The sequence below is a fragment of the Eubalaena glacialis genome, chromosome 9 (assembly GCF_028564815.1).
Source record: "Eubalaena glacialis isolate mEubGla1 chromosome 9, mEubGla1.1.hap2.+ XY, whole genome shotgun sequence".
Lineage (NCBI taxonomy): Eukaryota > Metazoa > Chordata > Mammalia > Artiodactyla > Balaenidae > Eubalaena > Eubalaena glacialis.
The window spans coordinates 100,492,269-100,501,237 of record NC_083724.1 but is presented as its reverse complement, the minus strand read 5'-3'; the positions used below and the strand labels follow the sequence as shown (position 1 = coordinate 100,501,237).

At 56.3% G+C, this 8,969-nt stretch overlaps 2 protein-coding genes across 2 annotated transcripts; one reads left to right on the top strand and one right to left on the bottom strand.

Annotated features, from left to right (window-relative positions):
* Positions 1-875: 875 nt before the first annotated feature.
* LOC133097376 (uncharacterized) lies at positions 876-1,406 on the bottom strand. The gene has a single exon (XM_061199233.1). It carries the CDS (start codon positions 1,404-1,406, stop codon positions 876-878), a length of 531 nt encoding a protein of 176 aa, XP_061055216.1.
* Positions 1,195-8,902, top strand: LOC133098012 (cyclin-dependent kinase 20-like). The gene is given in 9 exon segments (XM_061200633.1): positions 1,195-1,575; positions 1,927-1,965; positions 1,967-2,041; positions 4,155-4,343; positions 4,589-4,710; positions 4,901-4,963; positions 5,699-5,822; positions 6,268-6,423; positions 7,906-8,902. Coding segments are annotated over 9 exon segments (1,041 nt in total). The 5' UTR covers positions 1,195-1,500; the 3' UTR covers positions 8,104-8,902.
* The last annotated feature ends 67 nt before the right edge of the window (positions 8,903-8,969 follow it).

Here is an 8,969-nt window from a genome sequence, read left to right as displayed (position 1 = left end):
ACCCCATAATATGTGATGCTAAGGTCATCCCATAGGCCTCTGGGCTGTAATCCATCTTGGAAAAAAGTTGCACATGCACGTTGGGGAGGGTCCTTGGGCAGGTCAGGTGTGGAAAAGGAAACCAGATAATTGGCCAAAGGTACACAAAGACCCAGAAGAACTTCCCTATATAAATGACTTAACCTCTTCTTTACTGTGCTCCTCGTCATTAGGGAGGACACCCACACCCTTTGTCTCCAGGTGTGCACCTCTGCCTTGCTTCTGTCTTAACTAAACAAACTGTTTCTCTGTGTGCTCTCCCACTTGTTGTTGTTGTGCTGTGTCTCTAATAATAAACTTTGTACCTGTTTTTACAGTTTTGCCTCCATGAGAAATGCATTTTTCACAGGGGGCAAGAGCCGAGGGGTGGTGGCTAGGATTCCTGGTTTCATCCAGGCTACCCAGGTTCAATTCCTGGGCACGGAATTAAGATCTTGCTTCACGCCACCACTCACTGCTGCCTCTCCAAGATTAAATGGACTGTTAGATCTGAGATCTTTAGCTATCCCAAAGATGCAAAATTGTAGATTATTTTACATTTATCTCGTGTATGAGATTGAGCACCTTTTCAGAAGTTTAAAAAGCTAATTGTGTTTTTTGTCAACATCCTTTCATGGCATGAACTTCTTAAAAATCACTCAGGCTGCAAATTCCTCCAAATGTTTCCTCATGAGAAGCCCTTAGACATGGACTTTCCGGGTCAGAGTTTTTACTCTTTAAACGTTGTCTTTACATGTTGCCAACTGACGCTCCCTCCACAATGCAGACCCGAACCTGTCTCGCTTCAATCATCATTGGCTTTGGGGCTCATAGGTGGAAATGGCACCTGTAGGTTCTCACAGGTGGAAGCTTGCACCTCTAGGTATGGGGGCGAGGGTACCCTGGCCTGCCGGAGTAGCCGGCCCCGCCCCTTTCGGCCACGCCCTCGGCGCCGCGGTCCCGCCCCCGGCTGTGCGGCCCCGCCCCGTGCCCCCGCTCGCCCCGCTGAGTGCCCCACCCGCCCCGCTGAGTGCCCCGCCCGCCTCGCTGAGTGCCCCGCCTCCACCCCGGAGAGCGGCTCCACCCTCCCGCCTATGTAGCCCGCTCCCAAGGCTGTTCCGCCTTGCTCCCTGGCTACATGCCCCCGCCCCTCTGCGTATCCTGGCGTCACTCGTCACGTGACGCCCGGCAGTGCCGCGAGGGGTCGGCCGTGGCTCTCGCTCCCGCTGGCACGGTCTGCGCACGGGTGTTTTCCGCCGAATGAAGCGCACTGAGGCGTGATGGCGAGGGCCTAGGGGAAGGCGCAGACAGGCCTGGACGCCGCCTGTAGCTGCCTTCGGCCTCCCGGCCTCTGCGCTCTTTCCTGCGCCGTTGCTAGGCAGCCGCATCTGGGCGCGGGAGGCAGGGCGGGCTAATGCGGAAAGCTAGGGGTGCCGGGGAGGGGCTGTGATTGCAGAGGGTCCGGGTGTCTGGCAGAGGGCTATGGAGCAGTACTGCATCCTGGGCCGCATTGGGGAGGGCGCGCACGGCATCGTCTTCAAGGCCAAGCACGTGGAGGTGAGCACCCAGCCCTTCCTCCTTCGGTTCCATTGAGATCTACCCGTTGTCCCGACCCACGCTTGGGCTCCTGCCTCCCCGCAGCTTTTCGTGGCGTGCTCCCGCCTCCTTTGCTCTCTTGAGTGGACGGCGTCCAGCAACCAGCGGTGCTTTCTTCGGGCGAGTGCCCCCTAGGAGCGTGGCGTGGATGTCTCTGAGCTATTTGCTCAGCGCTGCGCCTGCTGGCCCTGATTTCCCTCCAGCACGGGGTGGGGGGCGCGTCCCACCCCCACGAGGGCCTCAGGCCTCGGCGTCGCAACCCCTTTTCCAGCCGGGGATGGGCCTGCAGTGTCTGCGTCCTGTCCCAAACAGACTGGAGAGATCGTTGCCCTCAAGAAGGTGGCCCTGCGGGCGGCTGGAGGATGGCATCCCCAACCAGGCCCTGCGGGAGATCAAGGCCTTGCAGGAGATCGAGGACAGTCAGTATGTGAGTGGGGCTGGTGTTCTGAGGTGCTGGTTCCCGCCCTCCTCCACTCACTCCCACTCTGAGGTCCTGCAGTCACTGTTCACTCATTTGCTTCCTCACCCCTCACTCACTCCCTTTCTTCTCCACTTGTTGTTCACCCTCATTCACCCAATTACTTCACTCATTCATTCCCTCTCGTTCACTCGCTTATTTCTTCGCGTACTCGTTCGCTCATTCACTAACTTATCCCTTTTTTCTCAAAACACTTGGTGATTTCTGATGATAATGATAATTGCCACCTATTGAGCTCCTGTTATGTTCTGCATGCCAGGTTAACTGCTTTATGTATATTGTCCTTCTGAGTTTTGTCCTCTGCTCCGCAAGGCACGTTCAGGCTCTCCCTATCTCAGGCCAGGGGAGGAGGCGCAGCCACCAGCTTATGGGTGCTCAGCTTGTTCCGCTTGTCTGTGGAGGCTTTGGCCCAGGTCTGATCGCAGAATCAGGACGGTTTAACATTGGGGCCTCCCATAGACTCTACCCTCTACTGGCTACTGGCAACACAGAAACCAGCCCCTACCCTGCTCTTGAGAACTGAAGTGTGGTAGGGGAGATGGACAAAGGCTACAGCGCCCATCTGGCGTGGTTTGTGCTGTGACAGGCCTGGGAGGGGCTGTGGGCACACGAGGAGAGACACCTCACACACCCAGTTTCATTCTCTTTGTGGTATTCTCTCTTGTCCATGTCCTGAGTAGAGGATGTGCTTAACTTCCTGGGGAGTGACAAGGGTAGGTCCACCCACCTAAGGGTGGGTGATACTCTGACTTGTTTCTTATTCTCTGGAGATGTCCTTGATATATTGGGTGACACAAGCATGTTATAAAACTGCGTGTGTCATCTTGGTTTTGTATGAAAATATTTTGTATATGTATACGAAGACATGTCTGTGTGTGCCATGTCTCTTGTAAAGTCTGGTGGAATAGACTCCTAAGGTTGACTGTAGGTGATAGGAGTTTTCTTTTGCTGTTTTTTTCATTATAATTTTGGGTATTATCTGAATGTATTTGTTTGTCCCAATCTGTAAAATGAGTGTCTACTACCCTCAACATCACAAAAACAGCAATATGGCCATTCTTGTTTTTTGAGGAAAGTAAAAGGGCTTTGCTGACAGCTTGTGTGTGGGAGAGGTGGAGGGCCCATAGGAAGCTGGTGATACGGTCCCATGTCCTGTGCATCAGCAGTCCTGAAGAGTCTATCTTTAAAACACTCCAGATCTTATCCTGGCCCAGGCCATCCTCACCTCTCATCAGAACAACTACAGCAGGCTCCTCTGCCCCCCCGCCACTGCCTCCACTCCACAGTCAAAAAATGTACATGAAATCATCCACTCCCTGGCTTGAAAAGCTCCAGAGGCTTCTCTTCACTCTGAAAGAACTGTCACCATCTGCTTCCACCCCGCTCCAGCCTCCTTTTTCATTCACAACTTCTTAAGTGTCTCTCCCGTGATAAGCACTGTCTAGGCTCCAGGAGTACAGAACAGAGCAGCCTCCTTCCTGTTCTTGCCTCCGGGCCTTGTGTTTGCTGTCCCCTGGCCCAGAGCTCCTTTCCAGATGCCTTCTCTTCTTTCTTCATCAGAATCTTCATCAAAATACCCTATACGTTTGTTGTTTGGTCATTTGTCAGTCATTTGTCCCCTGAGCTCCTTCAAGTCCTTCAGGACCCACCAGCTCTTGCTCCTGTTCACTACTGTGCAGCCTGCCCTTGTGACCTTGTGGGCCCTCAGGAAGTATATGTGACATGTCTCCTGCTCTCCCAGTGCTGGGAGTTGTGATCACCTGTGTGTGTGTGTGTGTTTCCAGGTGATTTTCCAGTTCGTGGGCTGGGTGGGGGACCAGACACTGCCCTAAGTCGCCTTTCTTAGACCTCCTTTTCCCTGAGTGTTTACTGGAGCATTAGAGTAGGGACTTGCCTTCTCCTGGGAGAGGGAAGCAAGAGATCACCAAGCTCCCTGATTCTGAGCTCAGATCTCATGCCACCATCTCTGCCTGCCTGGTCCTCTGTTGGTGCAAGGGCTGAGGGTCCCAGAGAGAGTCTGAGCCATGTGAGTCTGGAGGCTGACGGGATGCCCCGCTTGCAGGTGGTACAGCTGAAGGCCGTGTTCCCGCATGGCGCAGGCTTCGTGCTGGCCTTCGAGTTCATGCTGTCAGATCTGGCTGAGGTGGTGCGCCACGCCCAGAGGCCGCTGACCCAGGCGCAGGTCAAGAACTACCTGCAGATGCTGCTCAAGGGGGTCGCTTTCTGCCATGCCAACAACATTGTACATCGGGTCAGTTCCAGCATGGGCTGGGGTGGGACCGGGGGGGTGGCTGGGCTGTGGGTAGGCCAGCCCTTGATGAAGGGCATGGTTAGAAAAGGGACAGAGGGGGCAGGGCCTATGGGTAGGAGGCCAGGGCTGGGGCCCTGGAGGAGGTCAGGTCTTGCGCTGACCTGGGTGCCCAGCCTGCCAAGCCCTCCTGTCCCGAGGTCCTGTGGGGGCTCTGGAGGAACTGATGCCTCTTTGGGTGCTCTCAGAACCTGAAACCAGCCAACCTGCTTATCAGTGCCTCGGGCCAGCTCAAGATAGCGGACTTTGGCCTGGCCCGGGTCTTTTCCCCAGATGGCAGCCGTCTCTACACGCACCAGGTGGCCACCAGGTAGGGAGGACCAGTTCCCAAGCAGGACCTGGCAATAGACAGGCCCCAACCCTCCTGCTGGGAAGAGATGCTTCTGGACCTTCTGTCCAAACAGTGCTCTTGGGGCTGGTGTGGGGGCCAGGATGACCTTCCGAGGCAGCTTCCTGACAGACCGGTGACCTGGCTGTGACCACCTGCCCTCCTCTCACAGGTGGTACCGAGCCCCTGAGCTCCTGTATGGTGCCCGCCAGTATGATCAGGGTGTCGACCTGTGGTGAGACTCCTATGGGCTGGGCCAGGGGGAGTGTGGGTCGTTGGGTCACCTTTTCCTCCTGGGCATTGAGGTCTCTAAGCCATTTGGGGGTTTTCCTGCTGTGAGCTCTAGGTTGCCATGGGTGTGTCTCCCCTGGTTAGAGTATCTCTGAGGAGTTTGGGATCAGTGTTCCTCCCCATGACAGTTTTGAGCTGGGAGGGGTCAAGTGGGATCAGAGTGGTTGTCCCAGTAGGAAGCTTCTGGGCTGAGGTCGGGGAGGTGGTCCGAGGCATGGGGCGTCTAAGCTGCTATGCAGGGGGTGATATCCCAGGATGCAATGTTCCTGAGCTATCTAGAGGCCTGGGTCCCTGGATATGAAGGCCCTGAACCTTTATTTGGGGTAGGATGGTTTGTATATGCCTAAGAGTTTGAGATTTGGGGGCCGTTTTGGAGTCTGCCCCAGAATGGGAGGAGGTGGCAGTGTGTCCCAGAATGTGAGGCTCTGAGAAGTCTCAGAACTGTTGAGGGGTTGATGTGTGTTCCAGAGTTGAGGCCTGAGAGCTGTTTAGAGAGGGGGATATGCTCCGTGTTCTAGGCTTGAAGTCTTTGACTGTTTGGGGATCTGTATCCTTAGCTATGAAGGCTGAAGGCTACTTTGTGGGTATCTTGACCACAGTGTGAGGTGTGGGTGCTGGTGTGGGGAGATCTGTTTCCATGGTGTGAGATCTCTGAGTTGTTTGGGTTCTGTATCTGCAGGGCTGTGGGCTGCATCCTGGGGGAGCTGTTGAACGGGTCCCCCCTTTTCCCAGGGGAGAATGACATTGAACAGCTTTGCTGTGTGCTTCGAATCTTGGGCACCCCCAGTCCTCAAGTCTGGCCGGTTTGCAGGGGCCTACAGTGGGGAGGGGTGGGGGCGGGTGGCTTCTATTACCCCAATAGCTAGTGACTCCCCTGCCCCGCACCTTCTCTCTCGTGGCCCCATGCCTCCTTGACTTCCCGGACCTCGGTCCTGGCCCAGCGTGGGGTCTCCTCCACCCCTGCCCTGCTGGAGGTACGAGGGCCAGGGCCCAAGCCCTATCCCTTCCCACCCGTCCCCAGCACACACGCATCCAAACTGAGCTGGGCATGGAGCAGGCGCCTGAGATGTGGAGGAAGGACTGAAGGACTGAGTGAGCACGTGATGTCATGAGTGACGTGTGAGCAGGGGTGCATGGATGGGGGAGTGATGAGTGAATGGGAGCAGGTAGGTGACAGGGAGCGAGAACTGACACCTAACGGGGCTGGCGGGGTGGATGCCGGCCCTGATGGACCCCCTTCTCCTCCAGGAGATCAAGGACCTGCCTGACTACAACAAGATCTCCTTCAAGGAGCAGGCTCCCGTGCCCCTGGAGGAGGTGCTGCCCGATGCCTCTCCCCAGGCCTTGGACCTGCTGGGGCATTTCCTCCTCTACCCTCCACGCCAGCGCATTGCAGCCTCCCAGGTAGGGTGACACCCGTTGCCCTGACCCTCCTTGTCCGTGTCCTTTTGACCAGGCAGGTTGAGATTCTCAGAAGCTGTGATGGGCTGGGACCAGAACCCCTGGAGCCAGGGGTAGGAGGGTGCAGGGCAGGTGTGCCTCTCCTGAGTGGACCCTAGAGCGGACCCTAGAGGGCAGGTGGCCAGGGTGGCCCATTAGAAGGGCATGCACACCTCGCAGAAGAGCGAGTCTTGGGTTATTGGTGACTCGCTTCTTCGTCCCTTCATTCCTTCAACAAGAATTTACTAGCATCTGGCACGTGCTGAGCATTGTCCTGGACCCGGATCCAGAGTGAACAGACGTGGCTTGTGCCTGCGGGGTCTCCACCCTGTGGTGAGGCAGGGCCGTCAGTCTGTGGGAGCTGAGGGGAGGGATGTTGGGACTGACTTTGGGGTCATGCAAGGCTTCCTGGAGAAGGGCAGGTTTAAGCATGGGGAGCTGTTTTCCCAAGAGAAATGATGAGCAGAGGCCTGGAGAGGAGGACCCAGGAGGGGTGGGTCGTGGCTGGAAGGCAGGGGAGGAGGGGAGGACCATGGGCTGATGGCCGATGGTGTGAGGGCCTCTGTCGGGTGTATCTGTCCATCTGGCCTCATGGCAGCCTCCCCTCCCTGCCCTCGGCACTAGCAGTGTGTGTTTACACATGCCCCTGGCGAGCTCCCATGTCAGCAGCGCCTTCAGAGTGTACTGAGGCCAACTGACCACCTCTCAGCCCCCTGCTGCTGCCCCCATTCTAAGCGGCTCCCCCCCATTGCCTCCCAGAATCTGCTTCTCCTGCCCATTTAGTCTTTCCTCCACGTGGCACAGAGAGGGACCTTGTCCAGGTAGGCTGTCGCATCCTCGCCTGCAGGGCCCTCCTGGGGCTCCCTCAGAGGAGAAGCCAGGTCCTAGTGGCCCACAGCCATCACACATTTGGGGCCATCACCTCTGTGACTCTGCCAGCTCCCATTCCCCTTGCTCACTCCCCTCGGGCCCCAGGGCTTCTCCATGTCCTGGGGGTCTGTGCATTTCTGTCCCTAGGCCTCACTCATTCACCTTTCAGGTCTCTGCTTGAGCGCCACCTCCCAGGGGCCTCCCTTCACCATTCTTCAGGCCTGCAGCCCCTCCAGTATTCCTCATCCCCCCCTCATCCTTTCTCTTTCCCACAGCACTAATCATTTGATGCACTGTTTGTCTTACTTCTTTATCGTGTTTATTACCCCCACCCCTCACTATGTGGAAAACTTGAAGGCAGAGCTCCTTGTTCTGTGTACCGCTGCATCTCCTGTCTCTGGAGCAGTGCGCAAACAGGGAGCACTCCGAGGTGTTGGAGTCACCTGAACGATGAGCAGATGAAGGAAACATCCTCTCCAGGGCAATGTTCACGTCTCCTCCTCGGAGGGAAGTGGCTGAAGCTGGGACGGGGAGGTGACCAGTTTCCTTTTGCTGCCCCTCGCTTGCTACCCTCAGGCCCTCCTGCACCAGTACTTCTTCACAGCTCCCCTGCCTGCCCACCCCTCGGAGCTGCCGATTCCTCAGCGCCCAGGGGGACCTGCCCTCAAGGCCCCCCCAGGAGCCCCCCACGTCCATGACCTCCACGTGGACCGGCCTCTCGAGGAGTCGCTGTTGAACCCGGAGCTGATTCGGCCCTTCATCCTGGAGGGCTGAGACGTTAGGCCAGGCCCCACCGGCGTGTCCCCCCCCTTCCGTCCCCAGGACAAGCCAGGCCTCTTGTTCTTCTGCTCCGGCCTGATTCGACCACAGTGGTCCTGCTCCTGGCCAGGCCATCCAGCCTCAGCAGAGGGGACCCTCGGCCTGTGCTGTCGGCCTCCCATCTGTTGCTGGTAACAGATCCATCCGAAGGAGGCAGTGAGTTCCGCTGCCATGCCTGCCATGGGGCTGGTTCTCTAGTTGCTGCCTTCCTGGTCAGGGACAGTCCTGGTAGAGCCATTTGGGGGAGCGCTGAGTGTAGGATGTCCTCATGTCGGAAATCCAAGTGGGAGGGAAAGTTTGGTTTGATTTTGTTCTCAGAGACATTAAACACTAGTTCACTTTTGAGATTTATTATAAAAACCCCCGGTAGTTCTACGTGATGTATGCTCCTCTTCCTTTCCAGTTGAGGGAAGTGGCTGAGGTAGCATCATCCCCTGGCCCTTGCTTCTCTGTGGTCACTGGGAAAGTGGCCCCATTCATGGCTACTTTAGTCTTGAGGGATGGCTAGGTGCTTCATGTGACAGAGCTCCCTTTTGGAGGTGAGTTGGCGGAAATCAGGACCCAGGAATGGCTCAAGTTGGGGACCCAATAAGTGACCCTCCACACCTTAAGCTGGTTTACCAACATCACCCTCAGGATACGGGTGAGCCTGGACCACACGGGCCTCCTCTTTACTCAGAGATACTGGGCAAATAAGAAGGCAGACATTCCTGGAAGTCATTTGTTAATTCAGTAAATCCCAATACAATCTGAACTGGCTCTTGTTTTTCTTATTAAATAATTTGGTAAGCCAATTCTAAAATATATGCGGAAATGAAAGG

What these genes read in the sequence shown, in the direction of transcription:
- LOC133097376 (XM_061199233.1), bottom strand. Translation starts at nt 1,406, where the DNA reads ATGCGGCTGCCTAGCAACGGCGCAGGAAAGAGCGCAGAGGCCGGGAGG.